Here is a 19,401-nt window from a genome sequence, read left to right as displayed (position 1 = left end):
CCATATATATTTAAATATAATCACTTTTAGCTCTGAGTGCAAGCGATGGATTGACAGGTGCCTCCTCTCCACAATCTCACACAGTACCAGGTTTCATTGCCAAAGCGGCTTGATTCCGCTCAACTGCAAAACCCTCGAGTGGTAGACTGTTTTCCTGATGCATTTTGAAAATTAGTTAAACTTTCACATAATGTGTTGAGGAAGGAATATCAAAAGATTTGGTCAATTTTACCTTCAGAGATGTATTTTAATTTAAGCTCTTGGTGTTGCTGAACCAAGGCACAGGGTGGGATGAGGCCTAATAGGCCGGCCGCTCAGGTTAGTTAAGAAACTAGGCTGAGTATTGAGGAGATTAGGGGCAGCTGTTGGAGAGAGGACCTTTTCATAAATCAGCCTGGTGGACTCTCATTTCTGCCATCTTTGTTAATTTTAGTGAGTGGATGCCATTGCTATGGTATGTGTAAGTGTACGGGAAGAGGCTTGTGCTGAAGCAGGATTGTGCACTAGGCATTCGGTGCATGAGAAACAACTACAGTCATGTGAACAGCACATTCCAGAGAGGCAGGTTTTGCTAGAAAATTATTCTGGTGATCTATTTATTTCTTGTATGCATTTGGTTAATTTGCAGATATTACAGTTGGTGACCAAATACACATGTGCAACTGCACCTGTACATGTCTGAACCACTGCGTATTCACTGCAGCAGCATCAACACTCATGGAGACAGTGGGAGATGGTCAACAGAAGACACTTCAGAAGTGGAAGGAAGAACTGGGAGGCAACTGGAAACTTTAAAAAAAAACTAACAGCTGCTTGAATAAGGGAAATTGGTTGATTCTAATATGGGTGTCAGTAAGTTTGCAAAACAGTGCAAACACACTTGGATTTTGCAGTTTTTAAGCTACAGTTGCTATAATTTTTAGGTATAGAAACTAATATATTTACTTCTAATTGTTTTAAATTAGGCTTTTATCTGAACCAGGATATAAACAGACCTATCCCAATATTGTTAATCCATTGCAGTGAAACAGTAGATGGTGCAATATTCAGCCACACAGCCTGGGAGATCCCAGGTTTGATCTGCTGCATTGGCTGATCTCAAACTGAGTGGCATTCGACCTAGTCCAAGTGACCTCAGTCTCCCCAGGCTAGGGAAGAGGAAAATCAGCCCGGATATAATGATACTTCATGGGACAGTAGAGGTAGCAAACACTGGGAGAGGACTTGGTTGTGATGTTCGCTCCAGTGGAAATAGATTGCTAATGGGAACCTGATGGACAGCTGCTTGAGCAAAGATGCCTGAGAGAAATGGAGAGGAAATTGTGGGGAGATGCACAATCCAGTTGCTGTGATGGGATTCATCGCTTGCACGTTGAGAGTTGAGGACTGGGAGAAATTACTTAATGGAACCCGTCTTAGAGAGAGCAACGAAAACGAGACCAGCAGGTCGAAATGGTTGCTGCAATTACAAGGTCAGACATCACATACTGCCTACCGCCCTCCCCCCCCCCCCCCCCCCACCCCTTGACAATTTCATCTTTCCAACGGCCTCAATGCAATATAACTTTAGAAAAGTAGGTGGGGAAGGCAGTTGTTAAATATTGCTTAAAGTATCTCGATTCACTTCAGGGGATTTTTAGTGCATATTCATTAACTAGTGGTTGCATTGTTATCATGGGGCATTGGTACAAAAATCACAGAATCCAATACACCTTAAAGCTGTCTGATACTCTTAATTCGTTGGCTCACATTATTCCTACTACTGCCACCTCTGCAAACAACAGGTGTGTCAGCATCACTTCATCCTAGTGTATACAGCTCAAAGTGCTCTTTCATTTAAGGGAAATATATACACTATTAGGTGTTCCTGTGCAGTTGGCTCATCCCACTGGGTTTTAACTCATCCCCAATGACAACTCTGTACTGGAACAATATAACTAATGTCTCAGACACTGACTGGAGTGCTTGCCTTATTTTGATCACACATAGCCCCACAGCACTGAAACAGAATTCCTTGTTTGGAGCTGAAGCATGACTCCAAACCCTGAGGGCAGATCTTGATACACAAGTGTGTAACCTCATGGGAAGAAAAACGAAAAACAGAGACAAACACAAAGTTTAAGACTTTGCTCTTGCGTAGAGGTTTCCATAATAAAAAAAGAGAATTGAAAGTTCCTTCCCTTAAGAGGAGGGGTTCCTTATAGTTGAGCCCCATTTTGAAGTTGTGCCATTCCCTATGTTCTTTGCATGATTCACCGCTTCTTCAGCATTCGGATAGTCCCATTATGCGGCGATGATAAACTGCATTGCTGTTCGAAGGCAAAAGTAGCTGATTTGTGAGTCATTTTTCACCTGCTCCAACCATTTCTGTGGGGGAGAAAGACATAGGGCTGCATTCAGTCCTGAGGAAGCTAGATAGGTACATGAGAGAGAAAGGAATAGAAGGTCATGCTGTTAGGGTGAGATGAAGTAAGATCGGAGAAGGAGACTCGTGTGGATCATAAACACCGATTATAAGCTGGTTGGAAACGCTACGTGAGCGATGACCTCACTGCACGACACGAGCATTTTCAACACCGAGCAACTCTCAAGGTGTTTGTAGCTCCGCGCTTTTCCTTGAGTAACATTGCCAAAATTGGCCGTCTACAAATTCCCAGAGAAAACAATTGTGTTGCTCACAAGAGAACATTAATCTGAGAGTGAGAATGACAGAAATTACCTCTGTGTACATCCCAGATAGGCATTTTTAAATAATCAACCCCTGATATATTACTATTTACAGGCTAGGTAGCAGCATCCAGGCTATTCTGTCAGCGACCAGGATACAATCAATACCATAGTGGACTCCAGCCACACATTTCATCTCCTTCCACAGTCCCTTTACACTCTAACCTTTTACTTTAGTAGCACTCCACCCACCACCTCACACATTCACCCCCTCCACCACCGCTGCACAATGGCAGCAGTGGATACCATATACAAGATGCACTGCAGCAACTCGCCAAACCTCCAATAAATGCTGGCCTGGCCAGCGACTCTCCTATCCCATGAAAGAATAAAAAAACAAAAGACTATGTCCATTTAATCACCTGAAGGGAAGTTCTGTACAAATGCTGCCCAATAACCAAAGACAATTAAGCAAAATATAACAATATTTATCCATTTTTGCATTGAATCATAAGGCACCGCATGAGGCTTTCTAGCCCATCTTTCCTGTCCTGGCTCTTTGAAAGAGCTATCCAGTTAGTTCCACTCCCCTGCTCTTTCCTCACAGCGCTGCCAATTTTTCTTTTCAAGTATTTGTCTAATTCCTTTTTGAATGTTAATATTGAATCTGCTTCTGCACTCTTTCAAGCAGTGCATTCCAGATCATCATCATATCACAGCCATCTAATCCTGGTCTGACACCCTTCGGTAAGTTTGTTGGAAACCCAGCTTATTCTTACAATATTCAAAACTGTACCTAATCAGATACTTATCCTTCTCTTTCTCTCTGAGTTAATTGATGCAGCATTTCAGCTCACAGTCCACCAATCAGAATATATAGGATGGAACAGACTGCATCTGGCTGGTCACAATACTAATGGTTCACAGTCATCTGCTCCACCAACTATCTATCCCATTCTCCCTTAACGTTTTCCACACTAAGTGCCTCCCTAACCTGTTCATGCATTTTGCCCTGTCCTCAGGAGCAGGTCCTAACTCAAGTCTCACATGTGAGATTCTTGAGCCTCTTGCTGGAGCTGAGATGATCTCCTGTTGTCTTCATCATGGTTTTTCACTAAGGCATACCTTTTCCTATGAGAGTTCCAAACAAAGCTAAGGAGCCCCATCTACCCTTCATCATGTGGCAGGGGGAGTGTACCACTTACAACTATCAGACATGAATACCCCTGTTAGACATCAACCCACCATTCAGAACTGTTAGGTCATTTTCCAAAACCATCGGGAGTGAGGCCTGACTCCAAACCTCTGACTCAAAAGTAGCAATACCACTACTGAGCCAGCGGTCACTCTTATCTAGTACATGATGGATGTCAACCCAGTATTTAGGGACCATATTCTAGCCTCCAATTGCTGAGGCTGTCCACAATGGGGTTTAAACCCTTCTCCTGTCTCCAATGGGGGAAAGCTACCACTAAACCAAAGGCTGTCTCCCGATCACTAATGTGTATTGAAAACTTTCTGCTGTCTCACTTGTTGATTATGGAATCTGTGTCTTGCTGTTATACACTAACAATTCAAGCTAAATCTGGGGAGCAATGTAGTTTATCATTTGCAGGCAGCTGATACATGCCGGTGATGCCCCGCATTGAGCTCTCTTGACTGTAGTGTGAGGAATAAGACATGCTGTACAGGGACAAATGTGTTTTCAATACAAGATGTGACCTGTATTTTAGGGACATTGCCTGACGTGTGATGTGTTTACCCTAGTTTGCCCTAGAGAGGAGTTTCCTCATCTCCGTACTGCACTTGAATTGAAGTTTTTCTTTTAAATTTGTCCAAATCGGAATCAGGCCAACTTTTCTCAAAACACTGCTAATAAATCAGTCCAAATACAGGAAAACCACTGCTGTCCTGATTATTCATGTAGAAAGAGTGAGCTGGTGTCAAATACGTATATTTCTTTAATGTTCCACTTTGCCAAGGGTGTGCTCTTGCACCTACCAGACATATATTTCCACTGACCCGACCGGACTCCACAGTGACAGAGGCTAATAAGGGCTTGTGTTCAGGAAGAGGCTGGCAGAGGTCCAGCACTGGAATTACTGCCACTACCAAACTCTGCCCACAAAACAGGCCTGGAACTGCAGGCAGTGGCAGTAAACAACTTGTTTCTCTCGTGTGTCAGATGACCCTCTGTTGGGGTCGTGTATAGTCATTAAGCTTAGGGAAACTGGCTGTTTGTGCTGACCTACACGCCATTTGATTTCATGGTTCCAGTGTTTGAAGCTCTGCTTGGCTTTCTTCCACATGTTGCTGGTACACCCACAATACAAACCATCCCTTAATTGAGAGGACAGACACGTAACCAATAGCCAGCTCCATCCACAGAAACTAATTCTCTGGTAGGACAGTCAAGAACAATAGTGCATAATCTTAAAATTACAACTAGGCCATTTAGGAGAGACATGAGGAAGCATTTTTTCATGCAAAGGGTATTGGAAATCTCGAGCTCTCTTCCTCCAAAAGGCTGTGGATCAATTGAAGCTTTCAAGACCGAGATTGAGATTTTTTGTTGGGTAAGGATATAAAGGGATATGGAGTTGAAGTACAGATCAGCCATGATCTAACTGAACGGTGGTACAGGCTCGAGGGGTTGAATGGTCTCCTCCAGTTCCTGTAAAGTGTATAAGATTTGTTTGGGATAGTTCGGCTGCTTCTCATTCCTCAGCCTTTGCATTTTGCCTCCTCCTGCCAACCCGGCTGAGATGAGGAACTTGACAGATTCCCTGCAGCCATTATGCTCTAGTACAGTCTGTTGATATCTAAAGCTCTTACAGGTGCCCAGTTTGGACGAGCCACTGGGAGTCGAAGTTAGCTCAGTTACAGGTTTCACACTATAAGCCAATAATGTAGGGATTGCACTGTCGCAAGGGGAAGCAGGTTTGAGGGGGAAAAGAACTTTCTAAGTAGACACTGCAGGCAGCTTGAAAACTTCTCCTGTGCAAGCCAAAGGGAAAATCATGAGTAACCTTAGGATCACCATCTCCCCAACTGAAATGAAATGGCAAGCTTGTACCATCATTCACATTCTATCACACTCTAAATCTTTCGTGAAATGCAGGCCACAGTGACACTGAACTACAGGAGCAAAACAACATCACAGAAATGAACTTCTCAGATCTGAAGGGGCCTGTTTCCGACTCATCTTTCTGCTGCACTCCCTTTGTCCAAACCCCAGTGATAAATCTCAGTCCTGGTCACTGCCTTGGAAATTTGTTTCCTGTCAGTCAAACCCCTGTGACCTCCTCATCAAAGAAAGTTACTAAATAAAAGGAAATCAGTACAAATCACATCTCGGGCACTGCTCCAAAGCTCTGTTGTTTTTAACAACTGCACGTTTCATTAAAATGCCGTGCTCAACAATAATGTGGATCTGATTATTTGTTTTATTTCTTTGCTTACCTTATCAAACTTTCACAGAAACCAGCTTCATCTCTTCCACCCTGCAGAGAAAGGAAATAAATTCAAGCAGTCAGACAGCAGAAGCAAAAGTGTTTACTATCTCGGGGATGGGTAAAATGGCATCTGTGGGCATCACCACATCCACCAGGGCACTATTGCACTGTGCCAGCTTCCCAGGTGCTGTCCTGTCTGCTTTGACCCTGCCCCCCTCCCCCAACCCCCTCCCCCAAAGTAAGATGCCCCCTCGGTCACTGCACCTCCCCTCCGCAGGTCTGTGCTCCACGGCACCTGACTGGTTAGTAAATTGCAATGTTGGTGGCACTCACAGGACAGCTTACTCATTATACTGAAAACATCCCCAAGATATAATAGTTTCCAGTTGGTGCAATGGATCACCCGTGAACCTTTATCAACTTGGCTTCATACTGGACATGCGACAATACTACAGCAAGTGCAATGCTGCACAATTCTTCTCACTCACGATGGTGTCACATCTTATCCCACATTACACAGTTCATACTGTGACAAAAGCAAGAGTGCTGCTCATACGTCAAATCAACTCATCTAAACTGACCTCCGTCACGCCACGCATTAGTCTTCCACTGTTTGTGGCTCCCTCATTAATGAACAAAAAGGCTCCCATGAACACAGAACAAAGAATGACCAGGGAATGAAGTGTACCTGCATATGACTGAAGCTAATTATGTGTAGGAATGGTTCAGCCACCAGAGGACAGACAAACCCAAAAATCAAGACATCTCCCTACATATCTGTAATTCAATCCCAATTAGAATCTTACTCGGGGAGGCCATTTCGCCCATCATACCTGTGATGGCTCTTTGAAAGCATTATTCAGTTAGTCCTACGTCCCTGCTTTATCCTCACAGCCCTGAAGATTTTTCCTTCTCAAATATATTTGCAGTGCATTTAAAGTTTTCTATTGAATCTGCTTCCTTTCAGGTAGTGCACTCCAGATCATAATCTAGAATGGTGACAGCACAAAAGGAAGCCATTCGACCCGTCCTGGCTATGTCGGCTCTCTGCATGTACAATTCAGCTAGTCCAACTGTCCCGCCCTTTCCCCATAGCCCTGCAAGTTTTCTCTCTTCAGGTCCTTATCCAATTCCCTCTTGAAAACCCCTTTGAATCTGCCATGCCAAACTTTAAGGCAGTGCATTCCAGATAGGGTAGGCGGTGGCGTCGATATAGAGTTATACAGCACAGAAACAGGCCCTTCGGCCCATCGTATCTGTGCCAGCCATCAAGCACCTAACGATTCTAATTCCATCTTCCAGCACTTGGCCCATTGACTTGTATGCTATGGTGTTTCAAGTGCTCATCTAAATACTTGTTAAACGTTGTGAGGGTCCCTGCCTCTACCACCTCTTCAGGCAGTGCGTTCCAGATTCCAACCACCCTCTGAGTGAAAAAATGTTTCCTCAAATCCCCTCTAAACCTCCTGTACCTTACCTTAAATCTATGCCCCTGGTTATTGACCCCTCCGCTAAGGGAAAAAGTTTCTTCCTATCTAACCTATCAATGCCCCTCATAATTTTGCACACCTCAATCATGTCCCCCCTCAGCCTTCTCTGCTCTAAGGAAAACAACCCTAACTTTTTCAGTCTCTCTTCATAGCAGAAATGCTCCAGCCCAGGCAACATCCTGGTGAATCTCCACTGCACCCTCTCCAGTGCAATCACATCCTTCCTATAGTGTGGCAACCAGAACTGTACACAGTACTCCAGCTGTGGCCTAACTAGTGTTTTATACAGCTCCATCATAACCTCCCTGCTCTGTAGTGGTAATGTCATTGGACTAGTAATCCAGAGGCCCAGGCTAGTGCTCTGGGGTCATGGGTTTGAATCCCACCGTGGCAAATGGTGAAGTTTGAATTCAATTAATAAATCTGGAATTACAAAGCTAGTCTAATGGCAACCATGACACCATGTCGATTGTTGTAAGAACCCATCTGGTTCACTAATGTCCATCAGGGAAGGAAATCTCTGCTGTCCTTACCTGGTCTGGCCTACATGTGACTCCAGACCCACAACAATGTGGTTGACTCTTAAATGCCCCTAGGTGTCTTTGTTCCTGCACCTCCTCTAGAATTGCACCCTTTAGTTTATATTGCCTCTCCTCATTCCTCCTACCAAAATGTACCACTGCACACTTCTCTGCATTAAATTTCATCTGCCATGTGTCCGCCCATCCAACCAGCCCATCTATGTCTGTGGCAGCAGTTTTGCTGGCCTTGGGGTCTACAGCTCTTTGCTTTTATGGCCCGTTTGTCTGCAGCAGCCTGCTAAGCAAAACCGCAACCCACACAGACGTTATCAACGGGCGAATGTGGTATCTGGAGTATGCATTAACTTAAGAAAAATAATAGCTTGTTATGTACAGCCTTATGCGAAGCTGACCTCGGATTCTACATGCTTTATAGTCACGAAGGCCGTCCTGTGTCTATCTCGTAGTTCTGTAACTAATTGGGAAACTGTCAGCTCGGCATCTGTTGTACTATATACATCCGTGGCGCTTTGGAGTAGCACCGGACCGTGATTAGGAAAGGTGTGCTCCCCATGATATCATGCAATAAAATTTGTCAATGCTCAAAGTCTGAGTCCGGAGAATTTCTTTGACAATCAAATTTCTTCAACAATGTCCTCTTGAAGTTTATCACTATCCTCCTCACAATTCACAATACTTACAAGTTTTATGTCATCCACAAATTTTGAAATTGTGCCCTGCACACCCAAGTCTAGGTCATTAATATAGATCAAGAAAAGCAGTGGTCCAAATACTGACCCCTAGGAAACCCAATTGTATCCCTTTCTCCAGTCTGAAAAACAGCCATTCACCACAATCTGTTTCCTGTCGCTCAGATAACTTTGTATCCATGCGGCCAGTGTCCCTTTTATTCCATGGGCTTTAACTTTGTTGAAAAGCCTGTTATATTGCACTTTATCAAACACCTTTTCGAAGTCCATATACACCACATCAACCAAATTAGCCTGATCAACCCACTCTGTTACCTCGTCAAAAAACTTGCCATGTAACATAAATTCTCGTCAACTCCCCTTCGGTTCTTTTGCAAATGATCTTCAATCTGTGTCCTGTGTTTGTCAGTGGAGACAGTTTCTTCTTTAATATTGCGATTTGTATACAATGACAAGTCAGTGAGATTGCCATGTTAGTGCCTATCTGTTTCAAATTGTGGACAACATTACTATATGTGTCCAGACCCCATAGAAAGCTGGTTCAAAGGCTCCGCTTTATTGCATGCAAGATGTTAACAGCTACCAGACCAGAAAGTCTATTATGCTACTAGCTGGCAATCTCTCAAAGTGACAGAATGCACTGCCTGAAAGGGTGCTGGAAACAGATTCAATAGTAACTTTTATAAGGGAACTGGAAACTACTTGTAAAGGAAGAATTTGCAGGGCTGTAAAATAGCCTCAATTTTCCAAGGCAGCAGGGATCCTGTGATTGCGGGGGATAGAACCAGTACTGGAAGCAGTATAAAGAAGGGCTTTCTGTTTGTTATCACACTTTAAAGGAAATAGGGGTAGATGGCTAAAAGTAGAATGAAAAAAGGGTAAATCTTCGCTGGAGAAGCCAGTTTCAGCAGGCCATGTTGTTGCACCCACTTCAAATGGGTGGAGTTTACATAGTGGCCAAACCACAACATTTGGTGTGGGATCATTTTCTATTGTAATTAAATGACGATGTGCATCACCCATTGGAAAATCAGGCACCTGCCAATTGATCGTGGCAAATTGGCACCTAACTTTTCAAACCTTGGCCACGTCCTGTGAAGCCTGAGCCACTACCAGGTCCTCTAAAATCAGAGGCAAGTGTCAGTTTAGCTCAGCAGTAGTACATCTGCCTCTGCGTTAGAAGATTGTGGGTTCAAGTCTTGAGCCCATAATCCAGAGTGACACTCCAGTGCAGTACTGAAGGAGTGCTGCACTGTCAGTGGTGGCGTCTTTCTGATATGACATTAGACCAAATTCCCATCTGCCCTCTCAGGTAGATGTAAAAGATCCCACAGTGATAGTCGAAGAAGACCTACATCACGAAAACTGATTAACTACTCATTAACACATTGTTTGTGGGATCTTGCCGTGTGCAGTTTGGACACTACTTTTCCTATATTACACTGCAAAGCATTTTGAGATACCCTGAGATTGCTATAGAAATGTAAGTCTTCCTGCATGAGCTGGATCCTAATCTGCATTGCTATGACTAGTGCTGTTATCCCAAAAAATCCCATTAAAAATGATTAATTTGTACACCCATGGAAGTGAATAAATAATTAACTTAATTACAATGTAAATAGTTATTGTAATATCTTAGTTACATCGCAGTTTCACCAACACTGTAATTAAAGTGTCTATTACTGTGTAATTACATCATGATCCATGGAATTTAAGTGAAATGTTACCAAGTAATTACAGTTAACCAGAGCATATTAGCAAGAAAGTATCATACTCACTTAGGGTGCCCTGGCCAGCAATGGCATAGCTATAGATCATTAGAACCCTACTACCAGGGTCAATGCAACCTGTAATTATATGCCAAGTGATCTTTGCTTCTCAGAATTTCAAGACAATCTTTTAAAAGAGCGCGCTTTCTGAGTAAAAGAAATTGATACAGGCGCTTGAAATTATAATCGGACAGAGTTGACAGACTCCAGTGTTTGAGGAGATCTGGAATGAGGGGCTCATTGATAAATAAGATTAAATACAAGAGCTTGAGGAAAGAGAGCAGGAGAATTTTTTTTGTTTAAACACAAGGTTGTGAATGCAGGACTAGAGATTGAAGCAGAGACCATTAAGAATAGGTTGGATAGACAGCTTGAAGGAAAGAAGGATGAAGAGATATGAGATCAGGGAGAAGGCCTGCTGCCCGTGTTGAGGATAAACACAAGCATGGACTGGGTTACCCACTTCCTAGTTGTAATTTCAATGTGACCTCAGCTGAGGTTTGTCAACTTTTGTTGCAGTAAAGCGGTCTTACATTCAGAGCAGCAGTGTCTAATCCAGGTCTCCAAATTTAGGTCCACTTACAGTTAGCTACCTCACTGTCCACTCTTTGCTCTAGCCATAGTCCCAAAGGACCATAGGCATCTCTCCCCATTAAAGAGATAGTTGGTGATGTATAGCTTGAGGGTCACCACTCCACAAGCATGGGGCGAGGTGAGGGGGCGAGCTTCCATGAACTACCACAGCCAGTACAGGAACCTGTACTGTTGACATCTTTCTGTATCATACACTAGCCATCTGGCCAACTGAGCTAATTATTAAGGGTGCATTTACACTGTGATCAGTAACAGTGGTTATAGTGTAAATGTGGCCTGAATCCAGACTGGGAACCTGACCTGACCAGGAGTGAAGAGAAGATTCCACCTGCTGCCATTATCTCCAGTCCTCGACATTCAATTCACTCTCCACAAGTTTTGTGTTGGGACAAAGGTAAAACATCATCTCATCAACACAACTTGGGCTGTGAACGTACTGTAAAAAAGGCAACTAATGAGTGGCTTTCTTCGATCCTCATTTGTTCAGCAGTTCAGCAAAGTTATTCACCTCCCAGTCTCTGCTATACATTCAAAGGGAAGGTAGTGTGTCCATTTTATATAATGTACATGGGTATTATGTTTCTATATTTATAATATACACTATTGGGTTTGGATATTACAACCAAGCTCATTCTGGTTCTCACGTGCTACTGCACAATGGTGTCATTGCATAGCAACCCCCGCAGGAACCTTGGCTCATTCATCCTCTCCCTGGAGTGTAAAGCCAATTGCAACACCCCGACTGCCACTCAGGCTGAGGTCAGACTAGAGAATTGAACCTGGGACCTGATCAGGCATGTTTGGAGCCAGTGCCCATATATCTCATCCAGGCATTAAAAGGATTGACAGAACTTGAACTAGTGTGTGCAAGTGGAAATTGATGGGTGCTTGGCATTTATCAGGGCGGGGGGGATGTAAAGGGAAAAACCACTAGCTGTCACTCAAAAGCTTCCAGACCATAATTCAGTTATTCTATTGACAGAAATCCCTTTCCTGAAGAACCTACTAAGAGCCACAGTTATGAAGGTGTCTGGCCACATGAAAACATGTATTTCCTCAACAGCCATTGTTGCTCCCTTATCTGGTGCTGGCTTCACAATAATGTATTCCACTCATTGTGTCAGCACTTCCTGCCATTTCAAAATGCAAATTATGTTTTTAGGAAACCTTGACATTCCAGAGATTTCTTCAGGCTTCGTCTGAACAAACGATTTGTCGTCCAGCCCTCCGAACAATAAAAACACCACCGCTCTTCACTAGGAAGTTCATTTAACTTGTTTTGCAATGAATCTTTTCATCAACTTGCCAAGAATAATATTCAGTTTTTGTCAGGTGAAAACAGCCCTCAGAGTTATTTACTATCTTGGCTCGAGCCTTGTCTCTGCTTTCTCCGCTTCCAGTAAAAAAACTTGCTTTTATATAGCCCCTCTCCCAATCACCAGACGTCTCAAAGAGCTTTACAGCCAATGAGGTGTAGTCATTGTTTAACAACAATCTGACAGCTTTGTGGCCATTCCTGAGTGCTAGCCCTCACATTATCAGATTTAATGAATTCAATTTCACTTCTTGCCCTTGGTGGCATTTGATCATGTGACTTCTGGATTGCTCGTCCAGTAGAACTGCTGCACAACTATACACTGAACTAGGTGCCAGCTGTGGCTCAGTTGGTAGCAATCCTGAGTCCAGAAGGTTGTAGGTTCAAGCCCCATTCCAGAGACTTAAACACAAAGTTTAGGTTGGCACTCCAATGCAGTACTAAGGGAGTGCTGTGCTGCCTTTTGGATGAGAGTTAAACTGAGGTCCCATCTGTCCTTTCAGGTGGATGTAAAAGATCCCATGGCCACTATTTTGAAGAAAGAGCAGGGGACTTCTCCCTGGCCAATATTTATCTCTCAATCAAAATCAGGAAAACTATTTCATTGTTTATTGTCACGTTACTGTTCGTGGGTGTGTGCAAATTGTCTGCCATGTTTCCTACATTACTACAGTGACTACACTTCAAAAAGTACTTCATTGGTTGTAAAGCACTTTTCGATATTCTGAGTTCATGAAAGGCGCGATTTAAATGCAAGTCTGTCTTTCTTACAGATCCATTGATGCTGACAGTCCCCCAATATGTCACACAAGTGGCCATGCTTCACGAATGAGCCTGGAGAGCAAATAACTCCAGGCTGTTTGCTTATGGAAGGATTTGCAGATGTGTCCAAGCACATTCCAACAGGAGCCACTCTGCAGCAATCAGAAGTATAAACCTGAGCTCAGGGTGCAGACACCAGCTGAGGCACTTCTACTGGTGCCTGTCTGAGATCAGATAACTCAGCATTGACCAGGAATGAAAGCCCAGATCTCCTGCCATGTATGGCTCAGTAGTACACTCCACGGTGCATTCACAGACACCGTGCCACTGTTAACAGTAATCTCTGGCCTCACCCTCTGTTATGCCATTCTAACATACAGAAGGTGCAGGCATTCGGAGTAGGCAGTGGACTGTTCTGTACTTTTTTTAAATTTCCAAAATATACTTTATTCATAAAAATCTGTAAAAAATACATTACCAAACCGTTCCAAACAGCACCAAGTCAAAAAATACAAAGAGTGCAAAGGAGGTCAGTTTCCTTCAATACAGGAGTGAGTTGCCTCACAACCCTTCCATTTCATTTTTCATGCCATACACATTCTACAGCAAACAAATATTTTCCAGTACAGTTCGAGGGGTTTTCCATGGATCCAGCCTCTCAGTTCAGCTTGGTGGGGGGACCTTACACAGTGGTCTTTCCCCATTGAGCCTTTGCTGCAGCTGCCCCAAGCTTTAGTGCGTCCCTCAGCACGTAGTCCTGGACCTTGGAATGTGCCAATCTGCAACATTCGTCGTGGACAACTCTGCGCTGGAAGACCAGCAAGTTTCGGGCAGATCAAGGGGTGTCTTTCACCGAATTGATAGTCCTCCAGCAGCAGTTGATGCTTGTCTTGGTGTGCGTCCCTGGGAACAGCCCGTAGAGCACAGACTCCTGTGTTACAGAGCTGCTTGGGATGAACCTCGACAAAAACCACTGCATCTCTTTCCACACCTGCTTTGCAAAGACACATTCCAGAAGGAGGTGGGCAACCGTCTCTTCCCCACCACAGCCACCTCGAGGGCATTGTGCGGAGGGGGTGAGACTTCGGGTGTGTAGGAAGGATCTGACAGGGAGGGCTCTTCTCACCACCAGCCAAGCTACATCTTGGTGCTTGTTTGAAAGTTCTGGTGATGAGGCATTCCGCCAAATGGCTTTGGCAGTCTGCTCGGGGAACCATCCGACAAGATCCACCATCTCCTTTTCCCGAAGGGCCTTGAGGACATTCCGTGCAGACCACTGCCTGATGGATTGGTGGTCAAAGGTGTTTTCCCGCAGTAACTTTTCCACAAAGGATAGGTGGTATGGCACAGTCCAACTGGATGGAGCGTTCTGCGGCAATGTGACCAGGCCCATATCTTCGCAACACCGGGGACAGATAGAACCTCAGCACATAGTGACACTTGGAGTTTGCGTACTGGAGGTCTACACACAGCTTGATGCAGCCACACACGAAGGTGGTCAACAGGATGAGGGTGACATTGGGTACATTTTTCCCGCCCTTATCCAGAGGTTTGAACATTATGTTCCTCCGGACCCGGTCCATTTTGGATCCCCAGATGAAGCGGAAAATGGCTCGGGTGACTGCCACAGCGCAGGAGTGGGGTATGGGCCAGACCTGCGCCACGTAGAGCAACAACGTGAGCGCCTCGCACCTGATGACCAGGTTCTTACCCACAATGGAGAGAGATCGCTGCTCTCACATGCCCAACTTTTGTCGTACCTTGGCTACTCGCTCCTTCCAGGTTTTGGTGCACGCCCCGGCCCTTCCGAACCATATCCCCAGCACCTTCAGGTAGTCTGACCTAACGATGAAGGGCACAAAGGATCGGTCAGCCCAGTTCCCAAAGAACATGGCCTTGTTCTTGCCGTGGTTAACTTTGGCTCCCGAGGCCAGTTCGAACTGGTCGCAGATTCTCCTCAGTCTGCGCACAGACAGCGGGTCCGAGCAGAAGACGGCGACGTCATCCATGTACGGGGAGGTTTTAACCTGAGTGCCTCTGCTGCCTGGGATTGTCACCCTTCTTATGCTCGCATCCTTCCTAATACACTCAGCAAAGGGTTCAATACAACAAACGAACAAGACCGGGGAGAGAGGACAGCCCTGTCTGACTCCAGATTGGATCGGGAAACCTTCCGATTCCCACCCATTGATTGAGACTGCGCTACTGATGTTTGTGTCGAGCAGTTTGATCCAATTGCAGATTCCCTCCCCAAACCCCATTTTGGAGAACACGTCCATCATGTAGGTGTGCGATATCCTGTCAAAAGCCTTCTCCTGGTCCAGGCTGATGAGGCAGGTGTCCACTCTCCTGTCCCGTACATAGGTGATCATATCCCTGAATAGCGCGAGACTATCAGAGATCTTCCTGCCGGGTACAGTGCAGGTCTGATCGGGGTGGATCACCAACTCCAGAGCAGACTTGACTCAACTGGCTATGACTTTGGACAGAATCTTGTAGTCAACACTAAGCAGTGAGATTGGCCGCCAATTTCTGATTTCTGCCCTCTCTCCCTTCCGCTTGTAGATGAGGGTGATGATGCCTTTCCTCATGGATTCTGACATGCTGCAGGCCAGGAGTATACTCTCGTATACTTCCAGCAGGTCCAGGCCGACCCAGTCCCACAGGGCCGAATACAACTCAACCGGTAAGCCATCGCTTCTGGGAGTTTTACTCGTCTCAAAGGACTTGACGGCCTTTGTCAGCTCGTCCAGAGTTAGCGGCTTGTCCAATCTCTCCCTCATGCTGTCATCTAAGACCTCTGTAATAGATGACAGGAAGGACTGGGAGGCTCTGCTGTCTGTGGGCTTCACGTCATAAAAGGATTTGCTGATCCTTAGTATGTCAGACTGTGAAGATGTTACTGAGCCATCCTCTTCCTTCAGGCTGCTGATAACAGAGCTTTCTCTGTGTACCTTTTGGAAGAAGTAACACAAGCACGTCTCATCCTGCTCAATGGAGCGGACTTTGGACCGGAAGATGATCTTGGAGGCCTCCGTGGCAAACAGCGAGGCCTGCTGGCTCTTCACCTCATGGAGGTCCTCCTTGACCTTGACCCCCATTGACTGCAGCCAGAGCAGATTTTGCATACTTTTCTGGAGTCAGGACATTTCGCTCTGTCTCTCTCTTGCCCTCTGAACACCTTTGAAGATAAAGAACCTCTTGATATTCTCCTTGATAGCCTCCCACCAGTGAACTGGAGACTCAAAGAGGGGTTTCACAGTTCTCCAACCTTTGTAATCCCTTTTGAGTTCCTCAACGTTCTCTGGGGTCAGCAGTGTAGCATTGAGCTTCCATGTCCCCCTGCCAACCCGCTGGTCGTCCTGTAAGTGACAGTCAGCCAGTAAGAGGCAGTGGTAAGAGAAGAACACCGGCTTGACGTCGGTGGATCCGACCGTGACATCACGGGACACAAACAGGAAGTCAATCCTGGAACGGGCAGACCCGTCCGATCTTGACCAGGTGTATCTACGCTGCGCTCCGTCTGCAGGTTTGCTGAAGACGTCGTGCAGTTTGGCATCTTTAACTGTTTTTATTAGGAATCTGGATGTAGTGTCCAGTTTGCTGTCGTCACTGCCGGATCGTCCAGCCGCATCAATGATGCAGTTGAAGTCACCGCCTAGGATGACCGGCCTGGACATCGCCAGCAGCAGTGGGAGCTGCTGGAAGACGGTCAGCCACTTGCTGCATTGAACTGGGGCATACACGTTGATCAACCGGAGTGGAGCATTGTTGTACATTACGTCTGCTACGAGGAGGCGACCGCCCACCACCTCCTTAACTTCGGAGATGGTAAAGTTACCTCCCCGCAGCAGAATACCCAGGCCGGAGGAATGGGAATCATTACCCTCTGACCAGATCGATGTCCTGTGGGACCACCATCGCAATCATTGCCTGTAGGTGCTGAGGTGTGGTATTCCACACTCCTGCAGAAACAGTAGGTCGGCTTTGACCTTGGCAAGGTAATCCAAGGTTGAAACACATCACGCAGTCGATTTAATGTTACGCACATTAATTGAAGCAATCCTTATACCCATTTTTTAAGTTAGTTGTTGCTTCCCATACCATTTGTCCTTGCTAGTCCCAGTCCTTCGCTATGTTCCTGCATACCCATCGTGTGCACAAGCTGTTTCATGTTCGTTGGGCTCAGAAACCAAAAGACTTGCAGGTTGATAGGTAAATTGGCCATTATAAATTGCCCCTAGGGTAGGTACGTGGTATATAGGAACAGGTGGGGATGTGGTAGGAATATGGGATTAGCGTAGGGTTAGTATAAATGGGTGGTTGATGGTTGGCACAGACTCGGTGGGCCGAAGGGCCTGTTTCAGTGCTGCATCTCTAAATAAAATAATAAATAAAACCCCTCTTGGTTTTTCATGCAGGGTTTGTTCCGCTGGGGTGACACTGGGGGGGTCTTGTAGGCAGCAAGGATTGGGTTGTCCTCTGCTGCTTCCCTCTGTTCCTCCTCGAAAATCACTGCTCCCGGCTTCCCGGAGCTGAGGTGCGCCAGACGTGCCTTTGCTTTCGGTGTCCCGGAGCTGGGATGCGCTAGTCATGTTGCTAGGTTTGGTGCTTTGGGGTTGGGGTGCTCTGGGCCCATCACAACTTCCAGTGCCCGGGGGCTGGAGGGGCTTTATCTTCCATCTCCTTTGAGTTCTACCGCCTCTTTTGAAGGTGCCATCATTCCGGCACTTTCTCGTCCAGTGATGAGGAGCTGCTGTAGTCTGTCTCAGACGGTAGCCTTCTCTTGCCACTGGTTTGGGTGGTGGCCTGTTCCGCTTTTGGAGGCTTTTTCTTTGTGGTTTTCCTTTGTACCACTTGCCATTGACCAGTTTGTCCATCTGCTGCCTCCTCCTCCATTGATTCTGTCTGTGGAGGAGGGGTTTCCGGGCGCGGGGTAGGTGCTGGGTTGCTGGTTTCAGCTGCCTCCCCTTTCTTCTCCTTCTCAGGTAGCCTTTCCTTGCTGCGCAGAAGGTTGCTTGTCTCCTTTCCAGCACCAGACGCCTTCGTTGTTCCTTCTCCCGGCTTTTTCTTGGACCTTGCTGCCTAAGCATAACTGAGGCAGCGTTTTGGGCAGGTTTTGTCGAGGTGGCCTGCTGCACCGCACAAGTTGCAACACTTACTCTGCTTACAGTTCTTGGTTTGATGGCCTTCCTTCTTGCAGTTCTTGCAGACAACCGTGCTGCAAATAGCTACCACGTGACCAGATTTGCCACAGGTGCGACAAACTCTGGGCTGCCCAGCGTAGACTTCCCCCGATAGCGAAGCTGGAGGGAGGGTGGAGGATGGTGCCATTGGTATCGACCTTCAAGGTCACCTTGACCTGCCGCTTGCTGGTCCAGATCCCAAATGGGTCCTTGACATCAGTGTTACTGCCGTCCACCTCGACATACCCGGCGAGGATGGTGAGTACATCCACGACAGGAACGTGGGGGTTGTAGAGGTGAATTGTCACCACCCGGTCACGGCAGCATGAAGAGTGGCTCCGCTTTGAGGATGGACAGCGGTGCCAGGTTTCCCTTTCTCCTTGAACACCTTCAGGAACTTGATGCATCCCGCCACATTCTTAAACGTCACGTTGAAATATCCACTGCTGGGGAAGTCCTGCAGGCAGAAGATGTCCGTAGCTTGGAATCCACAGCAATCGATGAGGATTTTCTTGATGAAGAAGGTACGGTCAACCGGTGCATCTCCTTCCATGTCCTTCACCACCACCCGAACGGTGTTACGCACTCCCTGGCCTGAAACTCGAAGATTGGTTATAGCCATTTTACTCAAAGCATACCCAGGACAGGATCAAAGGCCACTTGATCATGGTTTCTCCCCTGCCAGGTAAGTATCTGTGCCCAGTAATGGGTACTGCCTTTCACTCCTCACAAAGGGATTACAGTGCAGGTTAATTTCCTTTGGGTCTCTCCCTCCCCATCACAGTAACTACAACCAGAGTTTGGTAATGGTCTTTCCAACAAACTCACCGCAGAGGGAGTCTTTAGTATGTCCTATGCAGTTCCATTGGTGAAAAATCCCACTGTGGTACATACACACATGAATACACCCACATGTGCATGAACACATACAC

The 19,401-nt window shown here is 45.9% G+C and overlaps 1 protein-coding gene across 2 annotated transcripts in view; it reads right to left on the bottom strand.

The window, feature by feature from the left end:
* Positions 1 to 1,509: 1,509 nt before the first annotated feature.
* LOC137346569 (sphingosine-1-phosphate transporter SPNS2-like) overlaps positions 1,510 to 19,401 on the bottom strand; it is a 106,410-nt gene continuing 88,518 nt past the window's right edge. The window contains exons 12-13 of one of the 2 annotated variants that reach the window (XM_068010083.1): positions 6,130 to 6,170; positions 1,510 to 2,411 (exon numbers count right to left, since the gene is read on the bottom strand). In XM_068010083.1, the coding sequence (XP_067866184.1) occupies positions 6,134 to 6,170 (37 nt within the window). In that variant the 3' untranslated portion in view covers positions 1,510 to 2,411; positions 6,130 to 6,133. The remainder of the gene's footprint in view (positions 2,412 to 6,129; positions 6,171 to 19,401) is intronic. The other variant, XM_068010082.1, reaches the window with a different exon arrangement.

The sequence above is a fragment of the Heterodontus francisci genome, chromosome 30 (assembly GCF_036365525.1).
Source record: "Heterodontus francisci isolate sHetFra1 chromosome 30, sHetFra1.hap1, whole genome shotgun sequence".
NCBI lineage: Eukaryota > Metazoa > Chordata > Chondrichthyes > Heterodontiformes > Heterodontidae > Heterodontus > Heterodontus francisci.
Note: the sequence above shows the minus strand (reverse complement) of the source record. Positions and strands in the feature narration are given on the sequence as shown.